The following is a 27,983-nucleotide window of genomic DNA, read 5'->3' on the forward strand; positions in this document are numbered from 1 at the left end:
TTATATCTATTTTTAATAGTATAGAATGAGATTATTAAAATTATTACTGCTCATACTCAAGAAAATAAAACGAGAGTGGATTGTTTAGGTATTTGATGTAAAAAACTCATAACTAGTTATTGCATTAATCGAAACCTACAATGAACCAATGAAACAATGGAAATTAATTTGAAAAGTTGAGCTAGATAGTGTATTAAAAATGTTTGAAACACTCCACCCAAGTTTTCAAAGTATGGCGAAAAAATATAGAATAAAAAATTAACATGTACAAAAAAAATAAAATAATCAACAATTCTCGTCAAACTTCTTCCAACTTTATTGGCATAACTCAAAATATTTATTATAAATTAATCAGTGCATTTAATTCAACAATAATAATTAACAGTGCTCTATAGTAACATGAAAATAACAATAATTCCTAATCAACAAGTCTAGTCACTATTGACGTCTCGTTCACAAAAATACAATTTCTTAGAAAATATTTTATGGATACACACAACCAAATGTTCCAAAATAACACATAATATACATCGAATAAGTTATATCTATTTTTAATAGTATAGAATGAGATTATTAAAATTATTACTGCTCATACTCAAGAAAATAAAACGAGAGTGGATTGTTTAGGTATTTGATGTAAAAAACTCATAACTAGTTATTGCATTAATCGAAACCTACAATGAACCAATGAAACAATGGAAATTAATTTGAAAAGTTGAGCTAGATAGTGTATTAAAAATGTTTGAAACACTCCACCCAAGTTTTCAAAGTATGGCGAAAAAATATAGAATAAAAAATTAACATATAGCCTACATAAGTCACTGTAACAAATATAAATTCAGTATCACAATCAATTTATAAATCGTAACATAGCAATATATTGAAATATAACAAAAATCACTGCTATATACATAAAATGAATAAGTTACTTAAACTCTATTTATAGAAAACATTTTTATAGATATGGCCTATTGCAAAGACAAGTAAGATACCAATATTAGAAAATGTATACTGTAATGGTACCGTATTTTGTTGTATTTATTTATGCACGTGTCTTATGAATATCATGTCTCAACACTCTTGAAAAAATTATAATGATAAATGACGATAATCAATTACAGCTATAAGAGGGTATTTAAATGAACAAAGCAATATGTATGCATTCAATTGAAAAGTTTCAAATAAACTTAGAAAGAAATCAGAGAGTTGACTAGATTAAGATAAAGATAGATAATTACTAGTTATATTATGTATGTTTTTGGTTTAGAAAAAACAAACTCTTTTTAAAGGGATTTCGATAAAAAATGCTGCGATTTCACAATAACTATAACTAATCATCCAAAATTGATAAAGAAATAGTGGGTGATGGAATATAAGAGAACAAAATAGTACCTCACATAAAAGGGAGGCATAGGACGATTAAATAAAATAAGAAACAAAATGCATTGGAAAGTGAAACAAAACACAACAAAATTGAAACAAGAAACAAAACACGGAAATGCAGTTGTTAAATAGAAATGCAGGATTAATATATAGATTTATAATATAAATAATACATTGCATATAATATAATTATGCTAAAATTGTGGTGAGAAAAAGGGTATTGAGTTCGTACTGTAATTCTCTCAAACAATTCGATTTTGTACTTGGGTAAATAATGAACGAACTTCCATCTCATAGTAACAATCTAAGAACATAATTTCCACTCAGCACAATTTATCTTGAAATAGATAAAGTTGGTACACAAAAAATGAGCACCAACAATAAATAGACACCGCGAAGATCATTAAAATATATGGTATTTTATATTATGGAGAATCTATTAATCGGGAAACAACTTATATTATATTAATCGACTAGGAGAGAACAGTAAAAATGAATAATTATTATCAATGTTCTACTATGAATTATCTAAGCTACTTGTAAAGATCTTTTTTCGTAAAACTTTTGTTAAGGCCCTTATGGAAGACACAAACTGCCAATGCGAGAATTTTTGAAGAATGCGAGTAATTTATAAGGGAACTTTTGTTTAGTACGTGAATATTTTTCAATTTCTATACATATTTTTTCTTAGGAGAGAATATTCTGTACCTAGTTGTAATTTAGCAGGAATTCTATAATTCTGATTGGAGTCTGCTTGGCTAAAACATGATGTATAACAATAAATTATTCCAGAATGGACGGACCTTTGTTTTAGACCGTTCGAAAATTAGTGAATGAGAATTCATTCATCGCCCATTAAGAAAAACACATTCTAAATGAATTTTAGAGTATCTAGTTTTGGAAATATAATTATACTTGAATATGTATCTAGATAATATTCTCTGGAAGTACAGTCACATTGATGAATGAAATTGGATTATATAAGTACAAATTATAAATTTCCTGTAACGTTTCCACAATATATGTATTTATGGATAATATATCTAAAGAATAGATTACAATATTATGACTATAATAGCTGGAGTACATCATTTAACTGTGAAGATTAACAAATAATGTTTTAAACCTTAACTCTAAATTTTAGGCACTTTAATAAGCAACTGTTTATTCAATCGCAATACAAATGTGCTATCCATACTTCTACTGCATTCATTTAATTCAAATGAGATCATTGTACGCTATCAAATAAATAGTCACTAGATTTTACTGTGTTTCAGAAGTATACAAAATTGTTTCAACAAAAATAAGGCAATATGAAATATTACTTTCTGGAAGACTAAAACCATACATTTTCAGTAACATACAGGTAAAATTATCAAGGCGAATTTTGGATGAGGAAATAATAAGTTTAAAACTTTCATCTTAGATCCAATTTTCTGAATTATATTTTTGTATTCTTTTAAATTTTTAGTGGATACTTCGCGCCTTAGATTCGAGAACTTTTGATTAAATGTAGTAACATGAATCGTATTTGAACGTAGCCATTCATGTATTTAACGTTTTAAAACACTCATAGCATTGCATCATTATCCAATAATCACAAAGAGAAAATTTCAACATTTTAAAATGGAATGATAGTTGAATAATTTATTCAAGACACATTATCCAAACCAACTTAATTTGGCAGAATTTCAATTTAATTTTGCAATCGTACTTTTGTATCATAAATTTTCCATTGAGAAAATCCAAAATGTTTACATTTATCTGAATTATCAAAAGGATGAAATATAGACTACCTTCTCATAATATGCTTTGGGAGGGCGCTGTTAGCACTTCATCCCACAACTAGATTAATTAAACTATATAAATGACTATAAATTTCACACATAAGAGGTTAGAGACATAACATTTCGATCATCTAAAACCACATTATGTAGGAAACACTCACTATATCATCAATGAGAAGGAGTCAAAGACGAAAATAGTTTAATTTAATAGCACTAATACAATAATTTAAATTTGTCTGAAATACAATATAATAATTTCAATTAGTTTGAATAACAAAACAGTTTCTTGGATTTGAATGAAGAAGCACTCATCGAATTAAAACTTTGGTGTGAAAAGAATTATCACTTCAACTACTGTGTTGTTTAATCCTGGTTTTTAGGCTTCATCAGACATCTAAGAACTTTTGTTTTTTACACTTGATGGAATACATTTCAGCCTATTGAACAACATAAGACGAGACCCTAGTATAGCAGTACTAGCCAGTGCTAGTTATTCAGTTAGTTATTTAGATCTACTAACCTTGTCTATATTATTCGAATCCTGGTTTCGCTCAAAAGTTTCAAAAATGGAATTCATTACAATATTGATAAGAACTCAGCAACGGTGATCTCAACATTTGTCGAGACCGTAGTTTGGTGAAAGAGCCCCAGCTAGTGCTCCGGTTAGTTATTTAGCTCTACCAACTTTGGCTACGCTATTCGAATCCCGTTAATTGGTTTTCACTTTCAAGGTTCAAATAGAAATCATCACTATATTGGTAAAAATTCATCAACGTTGGACATGTAGATTAAAGGAGGATCTCTTATATAACAGTATCATAGAATGTGTCCAGTACAGTGATAATTTATTCTCATAAGTTCTAATGGGCCTATTCATATTAGCTCGGCCAGGCTTGGTGGAAAACAATTTAGGCGTGTTATTATTTAGTCTCGTGGAACTTGGAAAATGTAAATTTGATGAACATACCCCTCCCTACTTTGGGCAATTTTAATGAACTGAATTTAGGAATTGAAGACGTTTTGGGCTGGCGCCTGTTTTTCTCTTTCCAATATAGTAATGTTTTTGGTAGAATAAATATTCTTCTTCCTTCCACGGGTTAGGCTAGGCACACACCGGTTAGTCAAGACAAGACAAGACACGTTTAGTCATAATACTTTACATAGTTGCTTATGAAGACATGTCTAATTGCAATGACTAATCAGTGTGAGTTGCGTCATCATCAACAATGTGAAGTATTGTGACTAAACTTGTCTGATCATGTCTGGTCTTGTCTTGACTAACTGGAGTGCGCCTAGTCTTTGGCATTACTGCCTGTTCCGAGCCTCTGTGTCTCTAAAATCAACCGATCTCTTCGTGGGACGTCTGCGATCTCTTCTTCCAAATGGCTGATACAATAAGACCTTGAATATTACTATGATGTTTTATCACTTTGTTTTGGGGATCCGGTCATAATATTAATATGAGAATGAATAAAATTACATTTTCATTGTACCAGTCACTGATTCTGACACTGATATGTGGAAATCCACCTTTAGAAACCAATCGGATCCTGTTGGATGGTTTTTAATGCAACGTTTCTATAATGGAAATCACAATGATATTGATAATGGTAGAAACTCAACACCGATTTCCATACACACATCGATAGTTACACACACATCATTTTTGGACGTACGTTTTGTAGCCGACTTAATAAATTCTATTGGATTGAACATTAATTGGCAAAAATATGAATCATGTGTTACCATTCAATCTCATAAACTTACCATAACAACCATAAACATACCATTAAATCTCATAGAATTTATAAGGACGGAAAAAATCGATGTGTGTGTAACTGGCTTGAGTTTCGTATCTATCTGAAGACACAGGAGGTCGGGAAGACAATATTATCGATGAGAACGGGTCCCTCGGTCTCGCTGAAGGTAGTCATTTTGACTTCGGAGTTGGGGAGCGGCAGTTTGGCCTGCACTGACGACTGGTCACTGTCCTCACCTGACAGAGACGGCGCTATGGGGGCGGACGGCGAGAGCAGCGAGAGGCGGCTCGACTCGCCCACCTCGTAGGCCGGCTCCACCTCGGGGGCGGCTGCCTTGGGGGCCGGCATTGGAGGCGGCGACGCTGTGGAGGCGAGTAGACTCAGCACGAATGGCGACGCGTTCTTCACGTCCAGAAGCGTAGACAACTGACAATCAACGACAAAAACGTTCATTTTATTTATTCATTCATCTAAGTACAATACAATATTGTATAATAAGATCATTTGTAGCAATGTTAATAAATAATACTTTACTTGCTCGTCATATGGAACTGCAACAAGGAAGCAACACTCCCGCAGTATATGACACGTCAAAGTGTATTTATTATTTAGCGTATGGCTTTCAACACATCAATCAGTATTCATTCATCTTCACTTCTTCAGGATCATAATATGGGAATGATCCCTTATCTCAAGATATAAAAAACATAAATGGTAACATAAACAAATGATAACAGTTACCATAAATGGTAAAAACAATTTATTCGAATACATATATCCAGTCCATTCAGATAGGCTATTGAATCTGGAGTTGCCATCAAGAAATCTTCTTCTGATCCTCCTTTAAAGGCCGTGATTGGGCACTCTTTCACTATGTGGTCAATCGTTTGCCTTTCACAACACTCACAGGACGGTGATCGTATTTTGCCCCATTTATACAAGTCAGCACATCGACCATGTCTGGTTCTAATTCTGTTTGAATTAGAACCAAAGTGTCAAAGTGAACCTTGTCAAAGTATAATCTAATATATTACTAAAATCCTTCATCTATCAAACACAACAGACAAGAGAACACATAAAATACATTAAGCCAAAATTAACTAACAAGGAAGTCTATTAATTTGTACGAACACAATACAATAAGGAATTCCCTGAGTGTTTTTTGAACTCTCTCAAGCCCTCAATTTTCTCTGATGTGAGATGTGAGTGAATTGAATATTTTCATTCCCATATAAAACGGGCCACTCTCTAGCAGACAAAGTCTGAGGTAATAAAAATAAATTTTCAAATGACTAAAATCGAAGAAGTAAAAACATAATCTAATTCTTGAAACATTATCAAAATCTTCGAAAGCAACGGTTTTAGGTTATACCTGTTCTTCATTTTCCAGTCATCTAGTGTGTTTTGTGTAATAGCCTACCATAGAGAAAAGATAGCATAAGATGATATAGGTACCATGGTATTATGGTTGTTTATGTTGCAATTTTCCAAACTCATTTTTTGGTTAACTCAAGCCGATTATAATTGTCGACACTGTCTATCATTACTGTGTTGTTGGGGTGAGATTCTAAGAACGGCACAATATTAGTTTGCCAGCTTCACGAAATAGAATTACTAGGGCTATCGACTTGAGCTAACAATGAAGTTTGGAACATGATATCCCTATACCATGGTTTATCATCTTATGATATTTTTTCTATGGTAATACACAACAAACACTAGATGAGTAGAAAAGGAAGAACAGGTATAACCGAAAACTGTAACTTTCCCAAATATTGATAGATAGATTTCAAAAAGTAAGATATGTTTTCATTTCATCAATTTGAGTGATTTGAAAATGCACTGTTACTATTTATTTATCAACAGAGCAACAAATCTTGATATCATACAATATGATTGTGCTAATGTATTGTTATTTTGTACACTACTCTATTCCCAGGGCCATCTTCATCTAAGTAGATATTTCGGCCGCCGCATCAACAGAAAGTCCCCACGTGGATCGATTTCAGCATCTCCATTTCTAGCTCCAAGCCTCTCCATTTCATTTATGCTGATGTATTATCATATGTTTCGTTTGATCATTTGTGCTGATATTCTATTATTTTTACTGATTCGTTTATTTGTCCGAATGTATTGTTATTTGTATTGGACGTGTCAACTTTGCAGATTTATTGCCAAACAAATCAGCCAACAAACTATTGTTTATCAAGCTTATCGCCGCTGCAAAGACCAGAAAATTAAGTTGAATATGTGTCCAGCAAAATGTAATGGAACAATAGATAACGTTTTATCCAAATGTAACACAGCAGCTCGCATACAGTACATAGACCAAAGAACTAATTGAAAAATGATTATTCAGTATTCAAACATTTGCTTGATAGAATTTGGACGTCAAAAAGTTTGGGGAGACCTTATTGTTTGGCTTTCAACCTTTTTTATTGTTAATGGAGTTATTACAGACATTCGAAAATGTATTTAGGTCTACTAATATGACTCCGGAATGTGATCAGGCCTACTGACTAATATGACTTGTCAAATCTCTGTATTCCAATGTGTAATCTTCGCTGTACTTGGAATATTAAAGAATAGAGCCTCTAGTATTACAAACAACAATATGTTAGAATCATTGAATATTTTTTAATGAAAAATAAAAAAGTTGATGAGTTTTGAAAGCGCATACCTCGTGAATTCCTGTGATCACTTGTACATCTATATTGTCAGGATCAGTCTTTTTCTCCAGTAAGCTCTTGTATTGCAACATTTTTATCCTGCAGAGATTCATGATTTCTCTATTCTCTCGCAGTTCTTGTATGATAAGAGCTGCTGGCTCCTATAACAAAGCAGAAAAAGAATTGAATTCATTTATATTTACAAAAGCTTAGATCGTGAATAGAAAGTGTTAATTAATTTAGTATGATATAATAATAGTTTTTTCTTAGTAATGTTATAATAACTTGTCTGGTTCATGCAAGAAATTCAAACAAGTAAATTTACCCTTACTGTCAATCATATCCAGTCAATTATACATCTCACTGAAAACTGGAAAACATTAGACATAGGTTATTAAATCGAGATTATTAAAAATTCAAACGGCTTATGTTTAATACTTTCTATAATATATATGTTATGCACAATTAAATAATTACAGTTTTAAATTGTATCCATACAATTTTACGTGAAACCATAATAAACTAGCTCTAGTGGTTTATACAAGTCGCCTTGATATTATACATAATGGAAAAAATTATCAACAATTTATTAAAAGCTTAGAAACTAAAGAAGCAACAACAACAAAATTGATTATAGCAATTATATAGGGACGAGATCAATCATAAGAATGAGATTTTGTTAATTTTCAATTAGATCAATTCAACCAGGTATTACACTCTCTTTGAAATTCTGATGTATTGAAAAAAAGAGCAAGTTAAAACCAAAAACTGAACAGCTGGTATAATAATATATCATGCAATGAATTTTGAGTAAAAGCCACCGGCTATATTAATTTCTACTTTCCTTGCCCTATTACCATAGATAAGGAAAGTATTGCTTTCCGAAAAAATTAAGGTACTCCAATTTCTAAATTTCTATACGTTTCAAGGTCCCCTGAGTCCAAAAAAGTGGTTTTTGGGTATTGGTCTGTATGTGTGTGTGTGTGTGTGTGTGTGTGTGGTGTGTGTGTGTGTGTGTGTGTGTGTGTGTTGTGTGTGTGTGTGTGTGTGGTGTGGTGTGTGTGTGTGTGTGTGTGTGTGTGTGTGTGTGTGTGTGTGTGTGTGTGTGTGTGGTGTGTGTGTGTGTGTGTGTGGTGTGTGTGTGTGTGTGTGTGTGTGTGTGGTGTGTGTGTGTGTGTGTGTGTGTGTGTGTGTGTGTGTGTGTGTGTTGTGTGTGTGTGTGTGTGTGGTGTGGTGTGTGTGTGTGTATGAGTGTATGTGCGTCTGTGTAAATGATATCTCATCTCCCAATTAAAAGAACGACTTGAAATTTGGAAATTAAGGTCCTTACACTATAAGGATCCGACACGAAGAATTTCGATCAAATGCAATAAAAGATGACGGCTAAAATGGCGAAAATGTCGTCAAAAACAGGGTTTTTCTCGAAAACGGCTCCAACGATTTTGATCAAATTTGAATCTAAAATAGTCATTGATAAGCTCTATCAACTTCCACAAGTCCCATATCTGTAAAAATTTCAGGTGCTCCGCTTCATTTATGCAAAGTTTGATTTTAGATTCCCAATTATCAGACTTCAGATACAATTTAAACAGAAAATTTCAAGTGGAAAAGATTGAGCATGAAAATCTCTACAATTAATGTTCAGTAACATTTTCACCTAAAATTGAAAATAAGCTCGAAATTCGATAAAATGTGACTATTTCAAATGCAAAGTGTCAATTGCAACAGTTGATTCTATGAAATCATTCACTATGAAGAGATAGCAGACATCGTTTGTCTCCAGCGTTATTGTCCTGACACCAGCTGGCTCAGATCTGCGCGAGAACACTAGCGTCAGTTGATCAATTTTCATAATGGCAAGGAAAGTTGTGTGAGTGCGCCACACAAGATTTTTTAATTATTTCTGACATAGTTTAAATTTCTTTCGTGCAAAACGCAATGCTATTTAGTATTGAAGTTGATAATTGAATGCAAATAAATTCAATTTTTTAGTTGTTGTAAGCCTAAATAATTTGAAAATTACGAATCCTGAAAATCATATACCTTCAAAGTCATGGAATAAGTGGTTGGAATTGACTGGATGTAATTATTTTTTAATCATAGTGTGAATAATGATTGTTTAAAGATTTAATCTAAATAAATATCAAATGTGCAATGTAGCCTTTAATCTTCGATTTGAAAATTGATTGTCTGATTTCTTTGAAATGTGACAGATCAACTAAATCCTGATTCTATTGAAAATACTCATTATTATGAATGTGAGTAAAATAATGATACTGGTTTACCTGAACGGTGAATCCATCGACGATTCCCTCACTGTGGTGAGCAGCGACAGGCAAAGAATAATTTTTATTTCTCTTAGTTGACAACCTTTTCAAGCTGCAAGTCAACATTTATTCATTAGACATATTTTATAAACAATATTCTCAGTATAGAAAAGCCTACCAATTGAAATTATAATAAAATAAATTCGAGGAATTACAAACATGGATGAATAGGTCAAATAAAAAAATCAGTCGATAACGCTTCACTAATATTATGCTACAATGTTTACGTCCATCTTGTGATGCTTGTTAGTAATTAATTTGGGCGGCAAAGAAATATAACTTTTTGTAAATACAACAACAGAATATGACGTTGTTTCATCTTCAATCACATGGTTACTTGGCTCCAAATTTTCCAGTTCATAAAATTTGTTGTCTTTTCTATGTTTGATTCAATTTTTTATCTTTCTCATATTAGATGCTCATCCTAAATATGTTTCTTTCTAAAGTTTGAATAATTTAACTTAAACTGTGATAGAAAAATACAAGTAAATATTATGATATTTTGATGCTTTGTCTATTGTCTCAAAAGACTGGGTTTCTTGGTGCACAAGGGTTGATGATTCAACGACACAACTAGTTTCTAGCTGCCAAAATTTTAAGTATTATTACGACATTGTTTTATAGTGTGTTAATACAGTAGTATGAAGTTATATGAAACAATTCAAGCTAAACAAATTAATTTTTTGATAATTTATTTAAACGTCATTGTTCAAAGTCCCATAGGAAATGCAAACAAAAACGAATAAGAATGATGGATTGGACTATTGCCACATGGAATGTGAGAACGATGATGAGAGCTGGAAGGATGATGGAGATAGCTAATGGAATGACAAAGTTCAAGATAGAGTTGATTGCTCTCCAGGAAATACGATGGCACGGAAGTGGAAAAATAGAAAAAAAGATTTCTCAGTGTTGTATAGTGGACCAGAAGACAGAACAGGGCAAGGTGGAGTGGGCTTCATGATTGGAAAAAAGCTCAAATCATCTATACTAGGTTTCTACCCTGCAGGCAGCAGACTGTGCCGAATAAGAATCAAAGGCAAATTTAGGAATATATCAATAATTTCTGTGTATGCACCAACTGAGGAGGGGGATGAAAATGAAAAAGATAGTTTCTATGAAGCTCTAGAGAGGGAATGCAGAATGGTAACCAAATATGACATGCTGATAGTGAAAGGAGACTTGAATGCCCAGATTGGGAAAGAAGATTTTCTGAACACAGTGGCAGGCAAGAACACCATACATGATGTAACAAATGAGAACGGTTTAAAACTGAGTGAATTCGCAATAGCAAACAATATGATCATCAGCAGTACATGTTTTCCAAGGAAAAATATTCACATGGGTACCTGGACCTCACCCTCATCAGAAACAGTCAATCAAATTGATCATGTGTTGATATCTAAAAGACATGCCTCGTCAATCATAAATGTGAGATCCAAGAGAGGTCCAAATTGTGACTCTGATTACTTCCTTGTCTCAGTAAAGCTGAGGGAGAGACTATCAAGAGGATATGAAAGAGGACTAAGAAGGTGCATGCTGGACATGGAAAAATTGAGAAATGGGAAAGAGAACTTGAAAGACTTATCCCTGAAGGCCTGAATGATTTCGAGGGTGATGACAGGAATATAGAGGAGCTATGGGATAGTTTAAAAAGAACAGTAGATGAGGTCGCCACAGAAAGCCTTGGTGAGAGAAGTAGGAGAAGAAACATAGAATGGTATGATGATGAGTGCAAGGCAGCTGTAAACCAGAATAATGAAGATAGACGGTCGATGATGCAAAGGGAAACAAGGAGAAATCGTGCTAAGTATATGGAGAGTTGAAAGACAGCCAACAAGCTTTGTAGAAGAAAGAAGAGAGAATATATGAAAAAGCTCATTGAAAACATGGAGATAATGAACGAGCGAAACGAAAGTAGGAAATTTTACCAAGCAGTGAAAAGGATGAGAAAAGGTTACCAACCAAGCTTTATTGCATGTAAGGACTTGAATGGAAGAGTGCTTGGTGAAGATAGCAAGATAATGGATAGATGGGCTGACCACTTTAGCAGTTTATTGAATCAAGTTGAAGATGAAGAAGACCCAATAGTATATGATAGTACTGAGCCCCTAATTCAGCCCCCAACATATGCTGAAGTAGAAGAAGTTATAAAAAAGCTCAAGGAGGGGACTCAATACCAGCTGAGTTACTAAAGTATGGAGGGAAAAGGATGAGAAGAGCCATGCATACCTTGATTTCATGGATTTGGGAACAAGAGACAATGTCTGATGAATGGAAAATATGTCCTATTTTCAAAAAAGGGGATAAAATGGTATGCAACAACTTCAGGGGAATAACACTGCTAAGTACTTCATATAAGATTTTCTCTGCATGGCTTTTGAAACGTCTAGGTGTGTATGTGGAAGAAATAATAGGAGAGCATCAATGTGGTTTCAGACAAGGAAGAAGTACAATCGATAAAATTTTTACCATGAAGCAGATGATGGAAAAATGTCTTGAGTATGATACAGATCTTCATCTGCTTTTTGTTGATTCCCGCCAGGCATTCGATAGCATCAGGAGAGAGAGAATGATGAGAGTATTACTTGCAAATGGAATACCGAGAAAATTGATGTCTCATAAAGCTAACAATGTCCAGCACAACCGCTCAAGTTAAGATAGGTAACAAAACTAGCCGAATGTTCAGTGTTACTACTGGTGTTAGACAAGGCGATGCCCTCTCTGCAACACTATTCAATTTGGTTCTAGAGATGGTGCTCCAGAAACTCGGCACAAGCGGAACTATAATCAACAGAACAAACCAAGTATTAGCTTATGCAGATGATGTTGTCCTAGTCTCAAGAAATCAAAATAGCCTCAAAGAAATGTTTAGCAAAATGAGAGAAGAGGCAAGAGAGGAGGGTCTTGAAGTTAACATAAATAAAACTAAATATATGAGAATGTCTGCAAATCAAGCAAGAAGGCAAGTATGTAATCTGGAAATAGCCGATGACTGTGTTATAGAAGGCGTCAGAGAGTTCAAATACCTTGGGGTAACCCTGACAGCAGACAATAAGACCAGTCAAGAAATACACAATCGGATAATGATGGGCAACAGAGCATACTTTGCTAATCAAAAAATATTTAAAAGCAGGCTCATAGCCAGAAAAACAAAGGTGAAAATGTTCATGACGCTAGTGAGACCAGTTGTAACCTATGGGGCCGAAACATGGACTATCTTGAACAAAGATGAAAAAGCATTAAGGTCATTTGAAAGAAAAATGTACAGAAGAATCTGGGGACCAATATGTGATGGAGGAATGTGGAGAGCCAGATTCAATATTGGGATAGACCATTGGAGCAGGAAATATGGTGCGTTTCATAAAGGCCAGAAGGATTGAATGGCTTGGACATTTAGCCAGAATGAGTGACGGGAGGGTACCATCAAGACTACTGGAAGAAAGAATGCTTAGGACGAGAAAGAGAGGTCGACCACGGACAAGATGGCTGAACGACGTGATTGGAGACCTCCGTGTGCTGGGCGTGGCAAACTGGCGACGGAGTGCTCAGGATAGAGACGAATGGAGGCGCTATGTTGAGGAGGCCAAAGTAAAGTAAAGTAAGTTCAAAGTCCCATCTCCACCTAGTACATGATATCTTCATTTTACTTCTTCTAGACCAGCGATATCACTTTACGGTGGTCAACTAAAGCTGTAGGCACACTCATCTCTCATCATCATCTGTATCATTTCCCATGCACAATCTTGGAGCTCATAAGGGCATCACCTTCAGAAGAAGGAAACGATGAAAGGTCCACTCATCTATCAACACCATAATCAGCTGGTGGTGATTAACAACCTTAACCACCTAGTGAGTGAAGTGGAAGAGGGAGCTCTTATTGCCTCAATTTTCGCCCACGTCACTTGTAAGGTTTTTAATGTGTGAAAATAAAGGCATTCATCTATCTATCTAATCTAACATTATCCTTGCAAAGCCTAACTTGTAGAAAGTTTTTGTGGGCATATTCCACAGCTAAAAAATGAAGAAAGCCTTCAGTTGGGTTATAGCATAGAAAAAAGATAGCATAAGATGATATACCATGGTACAGGTCGTTTATGTTCCAAATTTCAATTATATTTTTTACTCATCTATTCCATTATCCATGACGAACTGCAAGTACTAATCCTTTTGTGAACTATTTTTAACGACACTACAGTCTAATATCTTTGAATATTAGTTATTAAAACTAGTACTCACTGTGGAGCGCCTTCGGATTTATTATAGTTATTTGTGCAACTAGTGCGCAAAGTGACAGTTTGCTGCACCGAAAGAAACGTTTACGCCCGAGCCGTAGGCGAGGGCGGAATGGTTTGTTGAGTGCAGCAGAGGAACTTTGCGCACGTATTTCACATTAAGTTTTTCCTACAGTTACCATTGAATATGAAAAGTGGGTAATTATGGGTAAAATTGCCTGAAATGCATCAAATGTTTTTCTGTGTAATTTTATTATTGATAAAAACCTTAATCCTAAAATCCTAAAGTCCTCGTTGTCCTTGGTTATAATATATAATGAATAATAATTAGCGCGTTGTGCTTGGTTGCACCTCTGCTCACTATAGCAGCCCAGTCACTGTTACCAACTTCATTTTGATTTTGCTGCACTGTTGCTCCATATAACCTACTAAGTATTTTGCGTTGCCATGTTGCAAATCTGGAGTGCAGAAAAATTTTTCCCGCACTAGAGCGGAAAAGTGATTCTTTGCGTTCTGTAATCAGTGCAGCAATGGCCACTTTTCAACGTAACTGTAGGAAAAATCCATTTTCAACACTGTTTTCAGTTTTTAGTGTTGAAAATGTATTCTAAAAATCCGAAAGCGCTCCGCAGTGAGTACTAGTTTTAATAACTAATATTCAAAGATATTAGACTGTAGTGTCGTTAAAAATAGTTCACAAATGGATTATATTTTTTGTTAACTCAAGCCGATTATAGTCGACTTCTGTCTATTATTATTGTTTAGTTGGTGCGAGAGTGTAAGAATGGACAGTATGAGAGACTACGAACGTCATATAGTTTCACAAAAAAAAAGAACTACTAAGACTATCGCCTGAGTTAACAGTGGAATTTACAATATAGATGCCCTATACCATAGGATATCTACTTATGTTATCTTTTCTCTATGGCATAATGGACAGCAAATAGGAGACAGAGGTTGAGTTGGGTTGTAATGACCTGTTTGCGATGGCTGAGACCTGCTTGCTTTGCTTCTTGTCCTGTGGCTGCTGGGCGACCCTCCTCCTGACGGGGCTGGCAGGCGGTGATTGGTCCTCGGGCCGCACCTGGCGTGGCAACTGCACAGCCGTCACAGGTGGGTCTTTGTACACCTAAACAGTCAACAACATTCAAATAACATGACTCCAAACACATAATACCAATAGCAAAATCATTAAACTCCTTCATAAGTTGCAAAATCAAACAAATTATTTGTATACTGAAAATTGCCATTCTTACACTCTCGCCCAACTAAACAGTAACAATAGACAGTAGTCGACTATAAATCGGCTTGAGTTAACAAAAAATATAATTGAAATTTGGAACATAAATTATATGTAATTACTGAACACATAATAAGAAACATTATAAACTATAATAAAATGAATGTATTATGTATTATAATGTATAAACTATAATAAAATGGATGTATAATGGTATGAGGGAAATGTCAATATTTAGTAACTTACAATGTAAGTAGCTTACATTTTATCCTTATTCTTATATTGAATATAAATTTATGTGTTGTGAAAGTGATGTTGTGGTTGTTACCCATATTAAATGAAAATGACTTACTATTGTCAAAACCATGAATTTAAATTTACATCAGTTTATTAAAACAATAATTGATATTAGTTTTTGTTGAAATAATTTCATTTATATGGACTACTTTATTCAAATTAATAAAAACAATACAAAACATGTAGTACCCTTTTTTAAAACATTTTTAAGATTTTAAAATGTTTTTGTTGTTACACAATTATCAATCTCTGGTAAACTTCCTTGAAATTAATTACTCTAATGTTTAATAGAGGTTGATAATGGTGTAACAACCAAAACTGATACCTCAAATTGTTAAGAAAATAGTAGTTTTGACAATATCAAGTAGTTTTTATTTGATTACACTGAATTCTTACAATGGTATGTATGGTATGTAAGATTGCTGATTATCTAAAAACCTTTCTTGTGAAATAAAGATGATTTAGTTTTTATACTATTCTTCCAATGAATAACGCCATACGTGAGGCGACTTTGAAAATGATCAGGTAGAAGTTTAGTACGACGGATGTATCCACTGTTACACAAAATCTACAAATTTTGTAAGATCCCTTGGCCAATGTGCCGGACAAATAAATCCAAGTGTGATCAAAAGTTTGTGGAATCATAAAATATTAGCAATTGAAACATTACTTAGTTGAAATTAACATACAGGGTGCGGCAGTCAATCCCGCATTTTTGAAATAGGTGTAAAAAATAAACGGACGTAGATATCAAAGTTATATTCATAAAATATTTTCCTACATTAGAAAGCATTTAAGAAACGTTGAAAATAATCACTGTTTGAAAATAACATCAGCAAGATGGCGGCCTTCCCGAGTACGACATTAGCGCAGGCGATTTGCGAAGCTGTTCATAACATCACGAAGCATAGGCTGAGGAATTCTTAGGCTGAGAACTTTAGGTATTGGAGTGACCAGAACCCGCAACAATTATATCAAAAACCTCTCCATTCATCTAAGGTAACAGTTTGGTGCGCAATGTCCTCGTCGGGTATCATAGACCCTTATTTTTTTGAAAACGAAAGAGAGCGATCTGTTACTGTGAATGCTTAGCGCTATTCAACAATGTTAAGGACATTCTTCATTCCTCAGCTTCGGCAACATGAAGTGAATGAAGAAAAATATTGTTTCAACAAGATGGAACAACAAGTCACACAGCCCGCGTGAGCATGAATGTTCTTAACTGAGTTTTTCCAAACCGAGTGATTCCCCGCAATGGCCCGGTTCCGTGGCCGCCCCGTTCACCAGACCTCACTGCGTGTGATTTTTTCTTGTGGGGTTACCTAAAAAGTAAAGTATACGAAGAAAGACCTCATACTGTTTGTGAACTGAAGGCAAGAATCCGGCTAGAAATTGAGAGAATTCCTCAGCCTATGCTTCGTGATATTATGAACAGCTTTGCAAATCGCCTGTGCGAATGCCGTACTCGGGAAGGCCGATATCTTGCTGATGTTATTTTCAAACAGTGATTATTTTCAATGTTTTTTAAATGCTTTCTAATGTAGAAAAATATTTTATGAATATAATTTTGGTATCTACGTCCGTTTATTTTTTACACCTATTTCAAAAATGCGGGATTGACTGCCGCACCCGTTCAAACGAAAAATCAAATAGATCGGGAAAACAAAACCGTAGAAACCAATCCGAAAACGCATATTGAATATTATAGAACTTGTTTTGAAGGGGACGGTAAAATATAAAATAGAAAGCGAATCCATATTAATGAATTCAATTTGAAAGTTAGAGATAAGAATACACTTATTTCTAATCCAATTTATTGAATGATGCCAGAATTAATGAATCAATGAATACTCACGTCAGGGTTCTGTAGATGTAATGCCTTTTTGATTACATAACCAATGTCTGCTTGAGGTGGATATCTCATCAGAATATTCATGCACTCTGTGTACCCGGAATTCAATACTGAAATAGAACAAAATAAAAATTTAGAAATACTCATCGTATCTTCCAAATAAACGTCAGGGAGGGTTTGGAAAGAGACAGTAATGTTTAAAAGAAAAAGAGTTGAAAAATAATGTTGAAAGGACAATTTCAAATCTGATAATAAACATACCATAATTTATAGTATTATAATATAGTTGGAAACTAAGTAACAACAGTAAATTGGAAATTAGGCTCAAAATTCAGTAACAATTCATGATTAAAAAAAAAAACAAGACAAGAATTTCAAATCCAAATTGAAAAAGAAAAATATTTTTAATGAGAACAACATCCATTCAAGGATTGACATATCTATCTATGAGTAATATTAATACATTTCGGTATTTAACATTGGACAATACAATAATTACTGGATTATTTAGTAGTGAAGGATCATTGAAAACTTACGTTTCAAGAAAACTCAAGAATTATAAAACCTACAAGGTTTGAAATAAAAAGAATTTTACAATAGTATGTGCAAACCTTAGTCGCAGCATTGTGCTCTTATGAATTAAAGTGCTGCCAGATTCCTCAGAAATCAGAAAGCCTGTGAGCCGATTGTGTGAGAGAACGAGCGAAAGAGAGAGCGTAAGTAATTTTGACAGAATCAGCACAAAAAAGACAACAGGGTGCTCCTATTCCTAATAAATAACATTGGCCACGAAGTCCCGTGCTGCAAACTAAGGTTTGCACAGACTATGGAACGGGAATAAACCAGTCTTAGCCATCTGGATCAAAGCCAGTCATAGGATCAATGCCAAAACTATTCATTTTTACGTTTTATCTCTGAAATCTGATTGGATATATGAGGAATCAGGTCAGCCAATAATATATAGTTGTGCTTCAATAAACCGTTCAACCTAAACTTTCAATTCATTACTATTCAGAATACCGATTGGTGGTTTAAACGGCCTTCAAGTTTAAACGCTTTTATTTATTCTACACGCAGTTTTAACCGAGCATCTGCATACGGGCATTGGTCTACTTTTGTTATTGGCAATAGAATAATAATTCCATTCTATTCCAAACATCAAGGTGCGTACAGACTTATAATAATTATAATATTCGTATGGCTTTTATTAGTTGAGAGTCCCTGACAGAAGTTCCCCGTCGCCTGAATATATCATTTAAGCCGTCAATGGGGCTTACGACTGTCATACTTTAGCCGGGACCGACAATTAACATGCCCATCCGATAACAGTGAGCTAATTGTGTTAGAGAATAGGTAAGATAAACATACAGAATAATGCTCCACAAACACGTGCATTTCATTTTTCATCAGCTGATGCTATGTTTATTATATCTGTATCTTAAAGGTACGTCCACACTATGCCGAATGGGGTCGATCGACACTGTTGAACAAGTGTGGAATGTCACCCGGATTCGTCGAATCATGCCGGCCCGAACCGAATTCAACCCGAATCAAGTCGGTACGGATCAAAGGAAGTCAAATCGACATCAGCAGTGTGGACGTGTTGAACCGGGTTGCTCAACATTTCACACTTTTGTTTCAATAGTTTATTGACCGAGCAAAGTGAGATCTAAGATTCAAGTCGACGGTTTGGCATTTCTCTTAATGTTTAAATCTTTAAATGTTTGAATGTTTAAATGTTTATATGTTGCGCATTTACGGCGAAGCGCGGTAATAGATTTTCATGAAATTTGACAAGGTTTTTGGAAATTTTGCATTTCAAGGATAATATAAAAGAAAAAGGAGCCTCCTTCGTACGTCAATATTGGAGTAAAAATCAGACTATAGAATTATTCATCATAAATCAGCTGAAAAGTGATTACACAGATGTGTGGAGAAGCCAGTCTATTGCTGTATTTCCATAAGGTCTATAGTTTCAATCAGGTACTTGTGGATGAGAATACTGCGTGAGGTCTACTGTTCACAGAACTACTAGTGTGATGGATTGGGATGACGACCAAACAATTTCGTTTATTGAAATGTATCGTGAACGGAGTTTCTTGTAGGACCCAACTGATTCACAATACAAAAATAGGAACAAAAGGCACGATGGACTAAATAAAGGAAATCGGTGTATCTTTTGGCATTGAGAAATGTGATGTGTAGAAGAAGATAAAAAATTTGCAAAACCAGTTTTTCAGAGAACGAAATAAGGAGAAAAAAAACTGCAATGATAATTGCAGCAGCCGCCACTGCAGCGTCTTCCGAGTCACTCATTTATTGTTAACTTTAATTTAAATTCACTTTACACGGGCGTGTGTCGCCCGACTAGTCCACATAGTCCGGAGGTATGTGGACAAGTCAAATATCGAACATGTCGATCGGCATAGTCGATGTTGGCACCTTTATAATGAACAAATTTCATGTAATTTCTACAACGTTTGAGAGATAAGTACTTACACTGTTCCTTGACGCAGAGCAGCATGGCGACCACAATGTAATTGACGAGTTGAAACTCGCTGCCTTCGGCAAAGATGGCGTCCCAGAGCACGAGCAGATCCTGCAGAGGGAACTCCCTTCCGAACAGCAGCCGCAGCCAGCGAATGCCGTAGATCGGCAGAGTGATCTTCAAGTCGGTGAGGTGTCGGTGGAGCGCCTCGTCCTTGGACCTAAACAGGCAGTCCTCGATCCACGTCAGCCGCTCCATCATCTGGTTGTCGCTAGAGAAGCCCTGCAAATAAAACATTCAATAATATTGAAAATATGAATAACAGTATACAGCTATTCTAGTTATACATGATTTATTTCATTCATTTAGAAGTAAAAGAAAGAATAGGAAGAGAAATAAATAGAGTTGGGAGGAGAAGTAAAAGATGAAAAAGAAATAGAATAAAAAGGAGGAGGAGGAGGAGGAAGAGGAGGAAGAAGAAGAGGAGGAGGAGGAGGAAGAGGAAGAGGAGGAGGAGGAGAAGGAGATAAATAAGTAGAGGTAGGAGAAGAAGAGAAGGAGAAAAAAAGAAGTAGAAGAGGAGAAAGGAGGAAGGAGGAGGAAGAAGAAGAAAATGGCAAACTTCATATTATTTTTGTTTTTCTTCTTCTTTTCACTCTTTTTTCAATCGACTTCCTCCTCTCCTTCTTTTTCGACATCTTCTTCCCCTTCTTCATATTGGTCTTCTAGAAGAATACAAGCAAGAGGAGGAAAGGTGAACTCTTCCTACTTCTAATAATTCTATCTTCTTCGTTTTCTTCCCCTTCTTTTTCTTCTACTTCATATTCTTCTTCTTCTTCTTCCTCTTCATATTGGTGCCACCATTAAGCCAATGTTTATTGAGATATTACAAAAAAGTCCATGTAATGTATTATGCAAAGTGTATATTCAAAAATATCGAACCGGTTGCATTGACTCCAAAACAATTATAATTGATATGAACATTATTGATAAAATAATGTAAAACAGCTTCGGACAGTTTATTGGGTTAAATTCAGAAACAGAAGTTTCTGCTAGCGCCTGTTTTATCATTTTAATTTGGAAAGGTTATTGATCACCACAAAACTTGAATATAAATATTTGAATAAGTATTGTAACAGTCTTAAAACATTTTAGCAGAAAAATTTGTCATTTTCTCATCTTACTTACCGTTCCAGATTCAGTTCGAGAGGGGAAAGAGCCAGTCATTGTGGGTTGGATATCACTGGTATGATAGGCTACTGCGGTAGATTCCATTATGCGTGTGAAAAGCATACTGAAATAATTCAATAAAAATTTTGAATTTATTACCATTGCAATAAGGTTGATACAAAGAGATATAACTATCAGGTGACAGATGAAAGCATAGTTTAGGGTAGAATTGGTGTTGTGATTATAAACTTCAAATTTACTTTGAATAAGTAAAAAAGCTTAATTTATGTATTTTTTCAGGATTATTTTATGTAGAGTGTACAAGAACAATCTTAGAGAAAAGATAGCATACGTTAGCTCTATGGTACAATGCTATACAGTATGATGTAGTATTTTATATTTTATGTATATTATTCAATATTTGAGGTGTATTTTATATAATTATAAATAGAACTGAGTTTAACAATAATTATCTGTTGCATTTACATCGCAATGATTGACATTTCCCAAAATAGCATCATTCATCAAGCAAACTATAAACAAACAATTATTTTTTAAATAAATAAACATTTATAACATATGTTATAAAAAACCTGAAACACTTCTTTTGACAAAAGAAAATGATTAGTTAACAGATGGAAGGTTGATTTAGTTTATATCCTTTCAATAACCCAATTTTATTGAAACACTTATTAATTCACAAGGGAGCTTAAGTATAAAGTATATAGCCTATTATTGTTCAATTAATTGAATGATGTTGATTTGGAATTACAACAAGGATTTGGGTGATTTATAACTTTTATCTTCCTATCGTGAAATGCAAGATGGAAGGATTTATTCAAGGTAAGGTTAAATCTTACTTATGAACTTTTAAAAAAGATAGACAGTTTAAATCATTTATAAATACTTACTAGCAGTCTTCTATTAAGTAATCGGGATTAAGAACTTCACACATAGTATCACTGGAACAAAAATGAACAACTTTTATTATTATTAGACAATATTTATAAATATAATAGCTAAATAATAATAAATTATTGAGCTGGAGTGTATTAAAAGAGTTAATATATACTAGACTAATATATAGGTTTCATCGAAAAATCCAGTTCTTTATATGCATGATTTATGTTAACTTTAAAAACTAGAATTTTTTGTGTAGTTGAGAAGTTGATATTGTGGTAATTATTCATACCTATTGAATGAAAAAAGACTAAGAAATTGTCAAAAACTACAGATTTATTGATACTTAGAAAGACTGGTTTTGGTTATTACACGATTGTCAATCTCTGATAAACTAAAACTAAATAGAAGAGCAGCAGAATTTACACTAGTAGGCGAGTACTGCTATTGGTCAAGGGCATGAACGCCTGCCATTGGCCCAGCTAGACAGCCTCCTCCCACTCAACGGTTTGACAAAATGGCGGCTTAAGCAACATAATTGCCATGATAATAAAATTTACTTTCAGTACAAAATAAGGACCAAGAAAACAAGTGTGAAAGATAATAAAACAAATATGTAAATGGAAAAACTATTGACTAATGTATGCTTACAATTTTATGATAAAACTAAATTCGTAGTGTTGTATTGGTTGAAATGAATCTGGTAATTTAAACGATACTAGGAATTTTCCTTAATAACTCTTGTTATTTCTAAAGCCTTTAGATTATTCAAAGATCTGCCTTTGTTATTAACATGCAGAAACTCAACATTCTCCTTAACTGTGAACTTGTGATTATTTGTTATCAAATGTTCTGCAAAGTTAGATTTCCCATTTTGTTTATTCCAATCTCTGATGTGTTCTTTAAATCTACTTTTGAAACTTCTACCAGTTTGACCCACATAACAAGCATTACAATCACCACATTAAAGTTTGTACACCCCACTTTTATCCCAAATATCAATTTTGTCTTCACTCCAGCTAAATAGACTATTTAAAATCGGTTTGGTCTTGAAAGCAACATGAAATCCATTCCTCTTTAATTCCCTACCTATCTTATCAGATACAAGGCCTAAATATGGAATTGTTATCCAAGTCTCCTCCTCACAGTTTGAGCCTACAATGCTAGAATTGATTAAAATGTGTCTATTAATTTTACTCAATAATCTGCCCACCATACTTTCTTAATACCCATTTGTGACAGCTATCAGTTTAATTTTAGTAATCTCAATATCAAAATCATGATGGCTCATAGGTATTGTTAGTGCTCTATAGACCATGCTATTGAAAGCAGCAAGTTTGTGAGAAATAGGATGACAAGAATGAAGAGGAATGATAACATCAGTATGGGTTGGTTTTCTGAAAATAGAAAACTTGTGAAAACCAGTGCTATGATCTATTCTTGAATCTAGAAAATTCAATACACAATCCTGTTCTACCTCTACAGTGAATTTTATACTCTGATGTAATCCATTCAGATAGGAAAGAAAATTGTCTAGTTGTCTGTTACTTCCTGTCCATAAGCAAATAATATCATCTACATACCGAAACCAGTAAACAATTTTATCTTTGAAATGACCATTTTCAATAATTCTACTTTTCAACATAAAAAATTAGATAATCAAAACACAAATTACTTGTTTGAATAAATTCAATAATATAATTGCAATACTATTAGAATTTTATAATTACCACAAAACTATAACGAGCGCTACTTACTTGTCTATAACACATTCTTGGGTACTCTCTAGCATAACAAAACAAGATATCGACCATTGCCTCTTGGAATTCCTTGTTTTTGAAGAAGTCGACCCCGGGGAATGTTCGAAGCACGTCTTGCTCGATAAGAAGACGCAGTTCTTTATCACAGAAGTATTGGTTCCAAGTGCTCTATGAAATTAAAAAACATTTATTTTAGAACTGAAAATTACTAAACTTCAGACATGAGTTAATTGAAGATAATTGATTTGATATTTCATTTGAGAACTAATGGATTGATGATAGAGAGAATCTGATTACAGCAGACCTCAAGTGCTAATAACTTCTACTAAGCTACAGATACAAAAACATATTTATGTGGTCAAATAGACAAAAATTTATCCATGAACCATTATGCATAAAAAGTACAAATGACGATGGAATGCCATTTCTCTAACCAATAGATTAGAAATGTTGGAAGTTCCTAATAAACTAATCTGAAATAAATGTAATTTCAAGAACATTTTATTCCCATTTAAAAATAATTATTTATGTCTATAAATCGTGCTTGGATAATTTGGGTAACTTGTCTATAATTTGTGTATGAGATGGAAGATCACATACAAGCAATGGTTACAAGCAAAAAGCAGTAATTTCGATCATTTACGGTCACCTGGTATAAACAGAATTGATAGACGCTACTATGGTAATAACACTTGAATACATATTTTTTTATAATTTTCAGAAATAGATAACTTGCTTCAAGTTACCAATCTGAAATTAGAAATATCTGTATCCAATATTTACAGAAATACTGTTCTACGAATATAGATGTAGGCCTATCTATATTCGTAGAGCAGTATTTCTGTAAATATTGGATATAGATTATACTCAACAGATTATAGAAAGGAATTTATTATAATCAAGGTCATGTCGTACGTACCATTTACTGTACTGTATGTGCATGTGCAATGTACGTAATTAACTACATTATAGTCAACATAATATTCAATTATAGTATGCAACGCGAAAAGTTACCGTAGTATGATCAACACACTTCAAATATAGTTCACTATCACAACTAAACCTGGTGACAAGAGTCTTCTAACCAAAGTGAAGTCTCCACGCAGTGGAGAAAGATAGAACAACGTTGCCGATTCTCTGCCTTGCCACTGCCTTTCATAGTGGATGATAGCTGATACCGGTGTATCTGATGTAATATCAACTGTTCATTCTCGTTTAAAATAATCAATTATAATTCGACAATAAAATATATTTTTCAATGATTAAATGATAAATTTTCATTATTGTGATAAAATATCTTGTCAATCATTTATCTAAATTGTTAGAAAACGATGTGGCAACGTTGCAAAGCTAGAAAATGATAGTGCTATCTGCTTTGTTGAATGATAGACAAGGATTGCAACACCAATGTTAATCAAATACTGCCATTATAACGTGGACCTCACTAAAGGCAAAGCAAGCAGCTATCATACAACTGTTCATACTCTTGTTCATACTTTCAAGCTACATATTCATATTAGCGTAACAGCAAATCAATGTCTTACCCCATCTTCCTGAGAGAGTGGATTGTCATTGGGCTGCAGAACAGGGCTTTTTTGCGTTTTGCTCCAAGGATACTGGTTGACTCTCCGTCTCAGCTCGCGGTAATGCTTTCTGGCTTCCTTGGCCTCTTCAACCCACACTTTGGGATTTTCCGGCGTGAATAGTCCCAACAGAATCCGCCATAGCACACTTCTGAACCTGGAAGCTCGAAAGTTACCCTGTATGGCTTGCTGGCGTAGTGTGTCCACGCTTGAAAGGAGCTCGTTCCATTCATTTCTAGGGAAAAATAATGAACGTTCAATTATGAATGGATTGTTCTGAGCTACAAGAGATTCACAAAATTAAGGAGGAGAGATTTGTAGAAAACAAACAATGAACTATTATTTTTTTTGAATGAGATTGAATTAAATTACTGTCTTAATTTATATCCTAGGATGGCGAAGTTAGGGCGCAGCCATCCCTCTTTCACACTGGACCCTCAAATTCATAGTATGGGGATGAAAAGATTAAAAAAATAATAATAATTTACGGATTGTTGTATATGAGATTCATAAAATTACGGGAAAAGATTTGAAGAATTTGACAAAGATCATTGAATTGAACAATGGAATGGCACACTTTCCAACCTCTGTAAAATGTGTGTTTCAATTCCGTCTCTGATAAATAAATCTGATTAGAGTTTCAGGTTTACTTTGACAAAATGCAATTAATCAGACACAGAACTCCAAATGGCAAATAAAGAGATTCAACACATACAATCTAATTCACTGCATTCTTTCATCATTTTAGATAATCAACATTACAATATATGAATAACAATTTTTTCACCCGCTTTTGTGTATATTAGTGAAAGTGATATTTTGGTACTAACCATATTAGATTAAACGTCTTGGAAATTTTCTATATATTTTTTAAAATCGGCTACTGCCGTATATTATATCTGGATAAAATTGTAAACGAACTTGTAAAATACAAAATAGAAAAAGGAAGTGCAGAGAATAGTATGCAGAACAGTAGATGTGTTTAAATACACAGTAAAAAAAACTGATGTTGAAAAAATTCCAAGATTGGAACAAGTCAGCCTTCAATAATGTGCCACACAGTAGCACACAGTATACTTGATGGTTCATCATTTTTACACTTCCATGATTCTATTGAAACTTACTTGAAGAATAATCGAAAAGGTTTGAATTATATTTGATAAACTTTCATGGTTTTCACTAGAATTCGAGCACATCAGTTCAATACTTCAACTTTTCCATATGCCGGCCAGATAGCCGAGTTGACTAAGGCGTTGCACCCTTCAGTCTGCTAGTGCTACCTGGTCGCAGGTTTGAATCCCGTCGAAGCCCATCGATTAGGCATGGACGTTTGATCATCTCATAACTCACCCTCGCACTTCTCATTACCCACAGACAAGCAAAAAGCTCATGTGGGCATCACGCGCAATAAAAATGAAACCTTAGAAGTGACTAGTCAAATTCATGTCTATAAAAATGAACTATTTTAGGCTACAGATTAGTTTTGATGAAATTATCTTTCTATCTTGTTTTTAGAGTAATCCAAATTTTTACTGTACTCATCTTATAATTTCAGTTTCACAATAATTAAAAGTTTATTCATGTACAGTGCTATTTTTTTTGTATCACTATGGGTATTGTTAGACTCTGTGGAAATTGTATAAATAAAACTGATACTCACTTATACTTGAGAATGCAAGAAGCTCGTTCTGCTTCGTTGGATGCATCATTCTCTATAAGTTCTGCAAAAAATACATTTTTAATTTAGTCTTTCAAATGATTTCATGAAAGAAATGTGAAATATAATGATCAATGGTTTGGGATGAGTAATAATATTGATAAGAATGATATTGAATAATCAACTTATATTATTATGAAATTTGTTTGAAAATTAACAATTTCTGAAAATGCGATCTTCACTGTTACTTACGACGCATTATCGTATTGTGAAAATTTGATCTGAAGTTACGGCAGCATACTGTCTAATATCAAAACAAGAGCTGAAAAGTTATTCTTCAATTCATTCTATTATGAATTTTTGCCTGACTTCTACAATCATTAATGATGTCAACAAAATGAATGTAATCACAAATTAAATAGATACAAAGTACAATGAGAATCAGTGGTATATATGAATTACAAACTTCTATCTTAAACAACCAAGATATAATTCCCATAACATTAAATTGGACTTTAATTAGACGGCCGTTCAATTCCATACGGTACCTAGTAGTGGCGCACAGAACAAATAGTAGAATAGGCGCACAGAATAAAAAGAAATGTCAATTTCATAAATTTCAGGACTTTTACTAACCTTTAAACAATCCCATGGAATGAGTTACCAGCTTGGCTCTTTTTGAATAGAATTGCAACATAGTAATAAAGTAGAATAAACCAGTCTAGAGAAATTATGGATAGATAAAATTATTTATCCACTATTTTAGAAAGAAATACACAACCATTCCATGATCGATTTGTACAAGCTTAGAGAATAGAATTTTAAAACACGCAATGGGCTGTTACTTGTTTAGAAGAGAAAGATAAAAGGGTTCG

The 27,983-nt window shown here is 33.9% G+C and overlaps 1 protein-coding gene across 1 annotated transcript; it reads right to left on the reverse strand.

The window, feature by feature from the left end:
* Positions 1-292: 292 nt before the first annotated feature.
* LOC111055685 (TBC1 domain family member 5) lies at positions 293-27,963 on the reverse strand. Its single transcript, XM_039435077.1, has 12 exons — positions 27,745-27,963; positions 27,112-27,172; positions 25,413-25,686; positions 23,862-24,036; positions 22,120-22,189; positions 21,227-21,332; positions 20,050-20,320; positions 17,554-17,660; positions 15,139-15,290; positions 9,885-9,978; positions 7,611-7,760; positions 293-5,356 (listed from the first exon to the last, which is right to left on the reverse strand). Exons 1-12 carry the CDS (start codon positions 27,803-27,805, stop codon positions 5,027-5,029), a joined length of 1,851 nt encoding a protein of 616 aa, XP_039291011.1. The 5' UTR covers positions 27,806-27,963; the 3' UTR covers positions 293-5,026.
* Between the last annotated feature and the right edge of the window lie 20 nt (positions 27,964-27,983).

This window comes from Nilaparvata lugens, chromosome 8 (genome assembly GCF_014356525.2).
Source record: "Nilaparvata lugens isolate BPH chromosome 8, ASM1435652v1, whole genome shotgun sequence".
In the NCBI taxonomy this organism is placed as follows: Eukaryota; Metazoa; Arthropoda; class Insecta; order Hemiptera; family Delphacidae; genus Nilaparvata; species Nilaparvata lugens.